General features: G+C 38.4%; 1 protein-coding gene across 2 annotated transcripts in view; it reads right to left on the bottom strand.

Annotated features, from left to right (window-relative positions):
- Window positions 1-13,536, bottom strand: part of TRHR (thyrotropin releasing hormone receptor) — a 45,382-nt gene extending 31,846 nt beyond the window's left edge. For both annotated transcript variants that reach the window (XM_037803197.1, XM_037803198.1), the window contains exon 1: window positions 12,748-13,536. In XM_037803197.1, coding sequence (XP_037659125.1) covers window positions 12,748-13,536 — 789 coding nt within the window. The remainder of the gene's footprint in view (window positions 1-12,747) is intronic.
- Between the last annotated feature and the right edge of the window lie 601 nt (window positions 13,537-14,137).

The raw sequence follows: 14,137 nt of genomic DNA, 5'->3' as shown, positions 1-14,137 counted from the left end.
AAATGGGATTTAATGCTGTTATCATTCTACCTGTCATATATCTCTCCCATCCACCACAATGAATTGCCAAGTCTCTACTCCTGTCCCTTGTTCTTGCCATTACTCCCATCCTTCCCAACTGATGACTTTCCATTTGGCTTCTCTGAGAAAATAGGTACCAGCATGTAAGAACTCACCACTTCCTGGTTCATAAGCTAAAATTTATTTGCAACCTTGAACGTCCTTATCTATTTTCCTTGTATTTATCCAGCCCTTCTTTTATTCATTCATTTACTCATTTATTTTTTTGACAACACTTACTGAATACTTCTACGAGCCGGACACTGTGCTAGGTGATGCAAGCAGTTGTCTATTCTCATTCTCTCTCCATTTTTTCCTCAATCTGTTCATTCGGCAATTCCATGCAATCCAATTTATTTCCACAAAATTTTATGGAAATTTTTGCAAGGTTACCAATGCTCCTTTTGGGTGCTTTTTCAGTTGTCACTGTTACCACTTTCTACTGACCACTACTGCAATAGTTTCTACCTTTGGCTTCTGTGACTCTACTTCCTCTTGGTTTTCCTCCTCCCCCTTTGGCGATTTCTTCTCCTTTTCCTTTATCCTCTCTCCCCAGAATTCTAGCTATTCTAGAGTTCCTTTTCTATTTCATATGCACTCTGGTGTTTTCGACAAATCATCCACACACTGGCTGCTTCCAAATCTGTATCTCCAGACAAGATTTTTCTTTTAGATCTATATTTCCAACTATATCCATATATTTTATATATACTACAAATTCAATGTGGGCAAAACTAAACATAACATCCTCCTAACTCCACTGAAATCTGTCCCTCCATGTCTAGTCCTCATATAGATATACTATCCAATTAATAATAACAATGGCTAACATTTATTATTTGCATGCTCCAGGCACCACAAAGTACTTTATATGGCTTTTTTTTTTTCATTAAATCCTAATCCTACCTTGTGAGATAGGTAATATTATTATCGTCCTTTCTACAGGTATGCAAACTGAAGCTCAAAGTTGTAAACTAACTTGTTCATTGCACATAGTAGTGGTCAACCCTGACTCTGACCGCAGATTCAGAATTCAGATTCCAGAATGCAGGCTTTCAACTGTCACATCACTTTCTCTCTGAATGTTCAAGCAAATTAACTTTGACTCCTTTCTCTACTACTCTTTATACATCTAGACTCACTGTCTATTAGTGCTACTCTAAATGTCTTTCTATCCTCACTGCCATACACCTTATCATGCTAGCTCTTTGCAGAATCATTCGGATGATCTTGCCCATATTGTTCTAGCACCCTCCTAACTGATGTCCTTGACTTCCATCCAACCCTTTGCCCACACTGTAGACACAGTGTTCTTCCTCAAGCATAAATCTGATTACAACACTCTTCACATTGTTTCAATGACTTCTCATAGCCTTTAGAGTATTGTCCAAATCCTTCACTATACTAGATAAAGACCTTATTTCCTGGTCCCTGCTTACTTCATTAACCTCATCTTTTCTTGTCCACTCTTAATGATATACTTATATTTCTCTGGACTGATCATGTTTATTCTAGACTTCTGCCCTTCATCTGTTTAGTTCCCACTGTCTGAACCATCTTCTTTCCCTTTTTTACCAATGAAAATTCTATTAATTTGCAAGTCTCAGCACAGGAGCCCTCCTTCCAGAAAGCCTTTCTGATGCCCACCTTTCCTCAGACCATCTAGGTCAAGTGCCACTAATCTGTGCTTTTTGCAATGATTACTTATTCCTTTGGGGTTTTAATGATCAATTATCTTTCTGTTTTCCCTATATTAGACTGTGAGCTTCTTGTAAGCAGTACTCTGACTTGTTCATCTTTGTATCCTATTACCTAGCACAGTGCCTGACATACAGTAGCCTTTCAATTAAATCATAGGTGAGTAGCTGCAAATCTGTCCTGAATATGAGTACCTGTTCCTTACTTCCGCTACTTCCCCATTCTGTTTAATAACACACTTGAAGGGGTTGTAATAATTTAACTACACCATCCTTAATTTCAGGATAGTATCTCCACTGTCCACTGCAGTCGGTCTATACAAAAGTATTGACTTGATTACTCTTAATTTATTCAGAGAGATGGCTAATTCATTCATAGAGAAATACCTGATGGCTTATACTAGCACTTCATGATTGCTAGTTAATATTTCTCCAGTAAGTTCACCCTGAATCTGATAGTCCATTGCTATCTTTCCTAATGGAGCAGAAAATATATACATGTTCCCCTCCCTCCTTTACCACTCAAGTTTTCTGTACAAATAATCTTTCAAATGTTTGCCAAGAAGAGTCAGTCACAAAGTGAGACTAGTATCAAGAGGAACATGGCACGTGTCAGTCCTGCATGTTGGCAGAGGCTTGAGTACCTTGACTCAATAAATCTAAAAATTTACTGGATGCTCTGCCTTTGCCCACCTCTGTCTTCTATCTTGAGTCACTGCCTTATTTTCTGAGCTAAGCGCTGCTGCCTGCAGAAAATATGCTGAGCTCTCCCATAGTCATAAATCCCCATAATGCACAAACAACAAAGGCACAGAATGGAGAGGCATAGGATGCTTTACTAACTTGCAGCTACTATATGACTACGTTCAGGCCAATTTATTGGAGGGTTATAGCCAAAAGTCACCAGGGTTCTTTATAAAAGGTTTCAGTATTTTCTTTTCCAAAATAATGTTATCTACTTTTATTTCAACTAAATATGGCTCTCAGATATTTTACGTTATTTGTCCAATTTTACTTGCATCTATATTTGGCTTTGTTTAATTTTCAGAGCCAATTTAATTTTTAGTTTATTCGAGTTCTTCTCCCATGCCTTTCATGCAACCCTGAAGAGCTGTGCTTGATTCTAGTGGCAAGGCCTGGCTTCTCAATTTTAGATAAATCCACTTATTATTTTAAATGCACCTTCTCTCTCTCTTTGACTCATTCTTTTTCATTTTCCCTCCCACATGTGAGCATCCATTAAAACTCTGTCTTTGGCCCTCTGGCCATGTTCCAAAAAGGGAAAACATTCTTTTATGTCAGCTTCTAGCCTCTAAAATGTAAACATTCCTCCAGATTTCAGTTTTTGTGGGTCTGTCTTTCCCTCTTTTATAAATCAACCCTAGTCATACCTTCTTCCCATTATTCGAATGATTCCCAAATCCATATATCTGATCCTGACCACTAACTTAAGATCTAATATTTCCAACTCCTAAACACAGCTCCTCATCTTAAACTGAACATTTCTAACTTATTAACATCTCCTAATAAACCTCAACATTTTTTTTCAGCAAATTCACCAATTTCAGTCTCCTGAAATAAATCTTGAGAGTCATTTTGATTCTTCCATCTTATTCATCCCCTCTATACAGTCTTTTTCAGTTAGTTATTTATCAGTATGTCCCTAAGCACCATGGGAGGCACAGAGGGCACAAAATCAACGGAATAATCTTCCTGCCATTGGGGAATGTACAATATGGTGGGAGAGTCAGACACTTGAACAAATGATTACAGAAAGATGATGACTCTAAAGAAGAAGGAACAAAGTGCTACCAAGGGAAGGGAGAAACACTGAACCCTGCCAGTGGAGGTCAGGTAAGCCTGCCCTGAGAGGTGACCTGTGAGAAGGTGGATTGAAATTATAGGTCAGATGGGAGGCTTGAGGAGTGTGTAAGGCTGGGGGAGTATGCACAAAGGCTTGGGAGCATGATAGAGTGTGGCCAGTTAAGAGAATTTCTACTAGATATGCTGGGAGACAGGAGGAGATGAGTTGGGAAAGGAAGCAGGAAGCAGATCATAAACATTGTAGGGTACCCTAGAGTTCCATGATAATGACTTTGGATTTAAACCTGTAGGAAAGGGTGATACTGGAGGAATTTAGGCAAGACAGTCACATTATCAGGTTTGCTTTTTGGAAGATGATTCTGGCAGCCCTCTAGGGGAGAAATTGGAAGAAGACAAGTAAGAGACAGGGAGACTGGTTAGAAGCCTTTGCCACAGTTTAGCCATGCACAGAGATGGGCAACCTCACCTAGAATGGAGAGAGAAAATGACAAGACTGGAACTGAGACAGTAAGTAACCACTGAGTGCTTGTTATAAAGCAGGCATTTCCTCACAGAAACCCTATGGCTGGATATTATTAGTATCCTATTTTATGCAAGAGCAAACCGAAGTGCTAACAAGTAAAATAACTTTTCCAAAATTATACCACTAGAAAGTAGAAGAGCCAGGGCTTGAACTTATTTCTCTCTGACTCCAGAGATCATGCTCTACTGCCTTCCATTATATGACCAGGGTGTGGTAACTTTTGATCAAGCTGCAGCCTGAGCTGGGAACCTAAGCACTGCAGAAAGGTATGGAAGTGCTAAGAGGGGGGAGGGCATTACAGGTGGGGAAGATTGCATGTGTAAAGTCACAAAGTAAAAATGAGCTTTGTATGGATGGGGGATTCTGATGCCACTCACCTTACCATGAAGGGAAGCAATATGTATAAAGTCCGGTCTTAACCTTGTATTCCTTCCCATGCTTATTAACACTATGATCTGCCCAGTTACCCTAAGAATCTGGGAATCCTTAGAAACATCATTCTTCTTTATGTGGAAACCAGTCACCAGATCCTACTTATTTTACATCCCAAATATTTCTCATTTCCATCCCTTTTTAACCACCCCCACTGCCACCTCCTAATTCAAACCTTCCTTGCTTCTTGCTTGGATTGCTGCAAGGACAGGAGTGAGGTTGACTCTGAGCTGCCTCCACCATACAGTTTTAAGAGTAAAGTTCCTAAAAGGTGACTCCCATTTGCCACTGTCATTGTTAAAGAACATAATTGGTTGGTTCCTCAGCGCCTTAGAATCAAGTTCGGACACCTTCATATGACACACAGGCCCTTCCATGGTCTTACCCTGAGCTCAGCTCAGTTACATAATGACTGCTTCTGCTGGTTTGAATATCTTCTATTTCACATTGTCCTGGTGAATGTCATGTTTCTTTGCCAGCCTGTCCTATTTGGAAGGGGGAAACTTTCCTAAAAGGTCCCAACCACCAATATATTCACCATTCGAATTTCAAAGAGGTTCGATAAAAGATAGGAAATTCTAATTTAAAAAGGAAGAAAGTATGGCATAAATAAGCAATGATTTCTGGGGGAAGTGTTGGTCTTGACTGAGCCCCTAAGTATGCATGCATGTACTGTTTCACCTTTTCATTTATTATATATGTAAAATGATATATGTGCATATGTATATATATCCACATATATATAAATATATATAGATGTAATTATATACATGGAGAGATAGGCTGGTAAATATTTAACAATTGTTTCTAGACAAAAAAGGAGGGAGGGGGCTAAATTGTACTGTTTGCCAATTTCCTTAGAGTAAGTATTCTAAACATGGCCAATTTAAGCAACCAGTGTGCTGTGGCAGAACACAGAGTTGGGAAGAGATGCTAACAACTGGCTCTTGCAAAGGCTATACTCACTGGCTCCTATACATCCCATATAAATACACTTTTTTGTGGAGCCTACAACATGTGCGTACTGGGGAGACAGGGCCCTACTCTTCAGGAAGATAGTGTCAATGGAAGACAGACAGGCTGACAATTATGGTACGTAAGAATTATGTACATAAATTATTTTTATGTGCATAATTAGGTACATAAATTATGTACAGATGTAAATGCAAAATACTGTGGAAACAGGAAGAACAGCTAACATGTACAGTTATAAGTAGGCACTCAGCTATATATCTGCCATTGACACTCAGGGAAGGCTTGCTGGATGGCTGGGGGCGGGGTGGGGTGTAATTTGATCTGAGACTTGAAAGGTAATTGGGAGTTTGCCAGGTGAAGGGCTTTCTGGCTGAGTGAACATGGCAGTCTTGGAGAACTACAAATAATTCAGTATTGCTGGAGCATGACATGTAAATCGGACAGTCACAAGAAATGAAGCTGAAAAGGTAGGAAGGGCCCAGGACCTTACTGGTTATGCTAAGGAGTTTAAAGTCTAGGCCTCAGGGAAATATAAAACCATTTTGATAAGTATCTGTGTGCTAGAGAGATCCCTTAGTCGACAATGTGCAGAGTGATTTGGAGACAGTAGAATGGGAATCAGAGAGAGTAGTAAGGTGTATATTGAAATAGACCAGGTGAGAGGTGGCAAACTAGGACAATGGCAGTGTGAGTGGGGAAGTAGGTCAGATATAAGAGCTTATATCTAATAACTAAGCCTTGATTATTGCTTAGATCTGAGGGATATAGGAGAGAAAGTCATTTAGGACTCCCAGTTTTCTGGCTGGGGGAACATAATGTAGGAAAATAAGAAGGTAAATGTTTATAAGGGGAGATGGTTGGTTCAGTTGTAGACAATATGTTGGATTTGGCGTACTTATGTGATGTCCAAAAGGCATTTGAGTATAAGGGTCATGGGAAGTCTTTGCTAGAGGAATATACTGGAGACTTACAGGAATATAGATGGTAATTGGAACCACAGGACTGGATGAAATTATGTAGAGTGACAAGAGACAGAGCTGGGGAGGTGGAGTGGGGGTTAGTTTCAGCAGGACTACAATGTAGTTCAGACTTGCCTCTCCAGACATTTCCCTTTCACGGTCTCCACTTCAACAATGCTGGCGATTCTCTTCCCTGAACATGACCAGTCCTCTCCTATCTACTACCCCCTTAATCTTGAAATGTCATTCTTCCTTTCCTCCCTAACTACTTATTGCTGTTCTTGATATTCTGCCTATCCTTAGATGCCCAGCTCAAATGCCACGTAGTCCATAAAATCTTCTTCCATTCTTTCCCATTTTGCTTCTCTCTTCACTGCTACCACATCCTCTTTCATAGAACATAACGATTTCTTCAGGGCTATTAATGTACATGGCCAACATTGCGCTCCTTGAAAATGAAGCATTTATCTTTATGCATCTCCTAACCTCCACACCTTGAACAGTGCTAGGTGCTTTTTGGATTGTGAGTCAGTATTTAATTAAATTGAGGAAAATATTGAATATAAAACGATCTACTACAAAATTCTGCTTAATGTTGACCCAGCTCTACCTTTAAAGCTTGTACCCTTCCCCCCACTTATGGAAAAAAAGGGAAGGAGATTAAGAACGTGGTTATCACCCAGCCTTCATCTGACTGGAACTTAGGGTATCTTTTTGCAGTTTGAAGAATTTATGAGAGGCTGTATCAAGTATAAATAAGTATAAAGTAGCTTGTCATTTTCAAGTTAGCTGATTTTGAGGTGTTTTTTGACTGATTTGAGCATTCTGTAGGAGAAAAGATTTTCCTTTTTGGTTGGCATGCAGAAAAATTCTTCTCTACTGGTGAAATTATGGCTTAAAACTGCAAAGATAAATTTGGGAATACACAACATGTTCTTATCTAAACCAAAGGATACAAAGCAAACAACTGCAGGGGATTTTCACTTAGTTAATTTATGGGCTATATAAAAAGTCTTTCCTTATACATGATATGCATCGGAAAATGAAAGCTATTCTTTAACAATAAAAATAAAATGAAACAAATACTTAGCTTCCTGTGTGCTAAGTGACAAACACCGCAGTTTTTTACAACTTAGAAATTTTTATACTATTATGGATATAGTTGAACCCAGACAATTGGAACAAATAAAATAATCAACAATTAAAAATGAAACCTGGGCCTGTAAAATACACTGCAAAAACAGTCTCAGTAAACTGAAGAAACCTCCAATTTATGCCTAATTTTGGGTTAATCACTGACTCATCTACCCTGGGAAAAGGATGAATATGTTGGGCATGAATTTGCTTAGATGGATATGGCATTGGCAGTTGCTTAAGCAGTACATTTTAAGGGATTCCATATGCCCAAATACCAGCCCTACTGTGTGACAAATTCCCCTCATGCCTCCTTTCCTTTGTGCCTTAAAGGTTTTTCCTTGTTCAAGATTTCTTATTTAAAAAGTAAATGACACGTAGGCAGCAGTTGAAGGGAGACAAGGGTGGCAGAGAGAAGTCATGTTTAGGCCATTTCTTAATTTGAATGTCTCTGTTTTCCATGAGCACACTATATTACTGGGGATTGATTAAGAGAGTCAGGAGGATTGTGGGGGTAGGTGGGCGTGTCTGAGAGGACAGCAGTAAGGGACAGTTGGGAGGGGAGCAAAGATCAATTTTGAATGATGCATCTCATTTGTTTCTCACAACTCTATAAGGAAATCATCATTTTTTCCATCTTACTGATGAGAAAACTAAGGCTCAGAGAAACTGACTTAAAATTCTATCCACTTTTTTTACTCTGTACACTCTTTGTGTACAAAAAGAAACAAAACTATATACATATATATGTTATAATTATGCAAAAAAGATCAAGGGAAAACATAGGAAAGGGAATAGAAAAAAAATGCTAATATTGTGGTCTTTGAAAGATGGGTTAAGGAATGTCTTTGTTCTTCTTCCTTGTTTCCTGTATTTTCCATAATGCACATGCTTGCTTTTATAACAAATGACAACAATAGCAACACCAAAAAGCCAACGTTTCCTCAAAAAGGAAAGCTGCTTTTGTTTCTTTGGCTACCAGTATTCCTTCTAGTAAGGTGGAAGGCTTTCAAGAAATTTATGGAAACAAACACTGGTATTTTTAAGGCCTGATAAGTCAAATAAAACCCATAATGAAATATTTGCCATAAACCCTTGGAAGCTCCTATTTTGGACTATGTTACATGGTTCCCCACCAATTATACTGGTATAACCAGCATACCAGTTATCTATAAAAAGAGAAAATAGACATTAGAGAGATTCAGCTGAAAGTGAAACTAGTTAGCCTGATTCATAAAATATTCTATCTATCTCTACATCCTGTGGAAAGCAACATAGTTATTCAAGTTAATCTTTGAATTCAGTGTATCTACCCATAATCCAGCCCTTCTTCAAGGGGTTCAGGTGTTACTGGGCCTCCAAAATACCAAAGGGTCCAATTAATCTCATAGAAATATATAGTCAATAATACAGATGTTTTACGTATACAGTGTGGAACGCCTGATTTGACTGAACTGAGGAATTGTTATGACATTGTGTCCATAGAGCTGAAATGAAACAAATGTGATAATTTGAGCCATATCTGCTCAATATCAAAACAAACAATTGTACAGCAAGATATTTAGTCAATCAGATAATTCATTTGCCTATGCAATTCCAGGTCATTAGTTTGAGAAATTTATTTTATTGAATTTGCCCATATGTAGGTGGTTTCCAAAAATATAATCGAATCTCTGAATAACAGAAGAAAAAACATTCTGGCCTGGATTTTATGCATAGGGGATATCAGTTAAAGAAAACAAGAAAAACTTCTCATTTGTCACATAAAAAAGCTCTTTTATTTTCTTTTTAAATGTGGGTCTTTTAGCGCTATGCACATTTGGACTTTAATAACTTGATTAGAAAGAAGACCTGCCTAGACAGGGTATTTATTAAAATATAAATTTATTTTGTCTGAAAGAAAAAAAGAGGCAGAGAAAATCTTAAAATAAAATTCCTTGAATTATAGGAGGTAGAGGTTTGAACTTTTTCATGGTTTATTTCAGAACGGTTTCAAAAGAGGAAAAAGCCAGAGCAAAGGTCACTAATTTTGGACAAAACTGGCTCTTTGACAGCTCTCATTCCCATTCATCAGGGGCTCTGGCATTCTTTCCAGACTCAGAACCCTGGTGTCACAACTATTCATTCCCCTTCTTCATCCTTTGTATTCAATATGTTCACATCTCACCCTTTCTTTGAAACATTTCTCCTGTTTACAACTTACTTTAAATTCTGCTGATAGAGAACCTTGCCACCTCATGCCTGAATCACTACCAACAACCTTGAAAGTGCTCCTTCTGCCACCAGTGTCCGGCCTTCAAATCGGCCTGGTCCATAGCTGTCAACTTACTCACCCCCAAACACCACTACCACAATTTCATTATCACTGCTCCCTGCTCAGCACCCTTCACATTTTTTATTGCCTCTGTATTAAGTTCAAACTCCTTTTTCTGCCTCAGGATCCTTCACAATCTCCCTCCTCCCCTCCCCTCCCCTCCTCTCCCCTCCTCTGCCCTGCTCTTCTCTTTTCTCTCTCTCTCTCTCCCTCTCTCTCTCTCTCACACACACACACAAACAATTATATCCAATTCAATGTACTTTTTACTGGCTGCCCCCAAATACATCATTCATTTAGTCCACCAAGTCACTCCATCACTTAAAACTCCACCCTATGCACCCCTCCTTGCCCCTCTCTCTACACCCATACCTTTCTCATTCCAGGTACTATGTCTGGTCCTTTCTGTAGGAGTGAGGAGTGACTTCCCTCTTGACTTTTACTCTCCAAAGAATCCTTCAAGAGCCTCCTCAAATGTCACCTCTTCCATGAAGCCTTCTCTGACTCCTCTAGCCCCATAAGTTCCTTCCTCTGAACTCCCATCCCATTTATAATCAGGACTAAATTACACAATATATGATTTAAATCCACTCCTATTGATTTATATGTCATCCCATGTTTTTCAATGAGGGGTTTTTTGGCATTTGTAGGAGGCCACTTCTTTATGGTGCAGAGCTGTCTTGCACATTGTAGGATATTTAGCATCCCTGGACACTAACCAATGGTGATATTATTATGATAATCCAAAATTTTCTGAATACATTTCCAGGTGCCCTAATTATTAAAAAATTCCTAGAGAAGTTACCACACCATATATACATCAGTTCAACAAATAATCTTTGTTTAAATAATGAATGTATATCTTTAAGAACAAATTTGTACTTCCTTTACAGCTTCCAACATATTAAATGAATTCGAAGGAGGCTAATTGACAGTAAGATGTTAATACCACTCCATCTTCAGGTGTCTTTCATAAGAGGTTTCCTTTCACACTAACCCCCTAGGGCTTTGAGCGTGCTACTTATCTAAGGTCATTCAGCTTCACTGAGACCTTGGGATTTAAACCCAGGGTTGACTGGGGCCAAATATTGGCTTTTTCTCCTACCACACAGCTTCTATAAAGACAGACTCTCCCTAATAGCTTTAAAATAAGAATCTGAACATGTAGCATAATTAGCTATTTAAAGTACATAAATTAATGCTGATAGGTACAAATGACTGCAATTGAGGAAAGGACTAATGCCAGACAAATGATTTTTTTAGAATTTAATACAAGAATATAAATTGATGTCTAATGAATGAATTTACTCACTGCCTTTCCTTGCTGTAGACATTAACCCATGTTTGGTCTCTAATTGAGATGTACACATTCTTTATTCTCTTATTGTATTTGTTAATGTTTGTTTTGGCAAATGGTCAACAGACCTCTGTACATTTACATAAATCAAGTTAATTTACAGTTGCATAAATCAAGTATGCGTTATATCAGGAAGCACTGCTGGATGCTAAGTGATCGAAATCTAAGAGTGGGCAATAGTGTCCCAGGTATTCCTTTTCTATCATCTACGTATTTTTAATAATAAATGTTACATAAATCAAGTATCATAATAACATTTTAATGCTGTATATACTCCTGTTTAGTTACAGTTCATGATTCATTTCACAGATATGTAAAAGACTTATGTTTATTTGTGGCTTATTTTACTGTGTGCCCATATTCTTCATACCAAGAATTTAGGAAGTGTTAGTGTGGATGGATGATCATATGCACACTTTTAAAAATAAACACAAGAAAAAGTGGATTCTTTACAGAAAAAAATGAGAAAATTCAACCCATTTGAAAGAAGCTATATTGTTGAGCTTCAGTTTGCTTTTAGAGCTAAGAGAATAAATGTTTACCATGTGTTTATTCTGTTCAGCAAAGAAGGAAAAGGACCCAAAAATTAAGTACATATTTAACTTAGAACAATTGTGTAAAAATTGATGGATGTGTACATGATATAAAAGCATCTTATTCCTATATTGTCTTATAAACATATCTACTGTAATAAAGATGCACTTCATTCACTAGCAAAACCACTATTCAGCTGTAAGCATATGTGTATCCAGATGATCTGAAAGCATAAAGGAATTTTTAGTTATGCTCAGCAGGGAAAACAGACATTTTGAAAAAAATCAATCATTATATCAAATTGAGCTTAGTGTTGAACGTTTTATTAGAAAATTTCCTGAGCAAAGTGCATTTTCAGCTTCTGCATGCTTGGGCAATTTGTAGGGAACTGGAGGGCATGAGAAGGGGAGAGAGTGATAGAATCTTTCCCCACTAAGATTCACAAATATAAGCCCAGGAACCTCTGTCTGTTTGTGTTTGAGTCGTGAGCAACTAGAGAATTGCAGAACAAGTTTCATTATTGTTTTGACTCTTTTTTCTCTAATTATCTTGTCAATTCTTTGTTGTACAATAAAATTCTTAAAAATAAATAGCTGCTCCCCAAAGCAGCCAGAAATGGTCTAAACATTTTGATAACATTTCCCAGAGAGGCATAAATATTTTAAAGGTAGATTTCTAGAGTTTCTGTTTTATATTTCCTTATATGTTAATTGAATAGCACCTGCTGTGATATCAAATTTTTCCCTATCTACTTTAGATCTTTAGTTCTTTTAGAGATGGATTTAATATGTAAAGCGGACACTTACACTATGAAACATTTGCATGATTGTATTTTGGCTTCATCATCAGCTAAGTAGGGCAAAGTTGATCCCATCCTACAAGGAAATCCATCCTGCATTTCCTCTGTTGTCTTGGAACATGTTGTCAGATCTGCTTACCTGTTTCCTTGAAGATACTGTACTGTTGAAACATCTATTAGAGGTCTTTGAATTCAAGTTCTTATTGTGATTGGTTGAGTCATGCTTCCATGTCTTAGAGTTTTCTTTAGGATCTGAAGGAATGGGATTCAAGAAGAGGATTCTAGCTATGAGTCCATAGAGGACAGTGGCTAGGATCATTGGCATGACATAAAAGACACCAAAGTCCATTAGGTAAATAGGTGAGTAGTAATTCCTGGAGACCTTGTAGCCACAGTACACCACAGTAGCATCTTTGTAGGTGAGGATATTGAGATCCAGCAAGAAGAACCAGAGCATACAGTAAATGGATGTGAAAGCCCAGACAAAGATGATGATCTTTTTGGCTCTGGAAAATGTGCAGAGAAACTGGGCTTTGATGGGATGGCAGATCGCTATGTACCTCTCAATGGTAAAGGCTGTTATTGAGCAAGAGGATGCATTAATGCCCAAGTACTGCAGGTAAGTAATGCAGAGGCATCCAACATAGCCATAAACCCAGGAGCCGTAGACACTGTCTGTTATGTTGGGGAGGCCTGCGGCCACCAGGACCATGAGATCAGCTACTGCCAGACTCACCAGGTAGCAGTTCGTGGGGGTCCTCATGTGCTTGGTTCTCATGACCACCAGGACCACCATGATGTTGCCCACGATGCCAAGACCACAAATAATGAGCACAAGTAAGATAGTGACCACTTGGTATTCTAGGGCCACTATTGCTCGCGGCTGAAGTTGTGTTTGGTTCAGTTCGCTTACTGTCTCGTTTTCCATCTTTAGTGGCTTGAAGTTTCTCTGAAACACTTGCTTCTCAAAACATCTCCTTTCCAACGCCCTGCCTTTATCCCAGTGGTTCTAGCCCCCTGTGAAGAGTTGGAGCACACATTCATTCACAACATCACCATTTCAGACCATGTTACACTCAGTCCCTGGTAATTCTCACTTCCTCTCCTTTCCCCTCCCATTCTTCTATGATGTACTCAGTACAATCTGAGATGTACTTCTGAAAACTCCTTTTATATTGAAACTCTAGTGAAGGATAGAATACCTACTTTGTTTAGCTCACAATAATAAAGCTTTTCCCTTTTAAAGGAGAAAAGTGCTTAAGAAAAGAGGAACAGAAAAAGCTCCCTGTTTTGAAAGAGTTCCCAAAGGAAAAAACCTAAACAATATCTGCCACCTGAAAAATAAATACAGAGACCTCCCAGATGCTTGGGAAAAATGTAATGAGAAGAAAATGTTATCAGGGAGAAAAAGCCAAGAGCTCAATGATCAATCTTGTTAGGTATTTAGCATTTAGCTTTGCCCTATTTGATCTCAGAGGGTGAGATCCCTATGGTATAAAATAGCAAGCCTTTGAGCCCACATTTCCCCC

The sequence above is a fragment of the Choloepus didactylus genome, chromosome 14 (assembly GCF_015220235.1).
Source record: "Choloepus didactylus isolate mChoDid1 chromosome 14, mChoDid1.pri, whole genome shotgun sequence".
In the NCBI taxonomy this organism is placed as follows: Eukaryota; Metazoa; Chordata; class Mammalia; order Pilosa; family Megalonychidae; genus Choloepus; species Choloepus didactylus.
The sequence above is the reverse complement of the archived record's forward strand: the minus strand, read 5'-3'. Positions and strand labels throughout refer to the sequence as shown.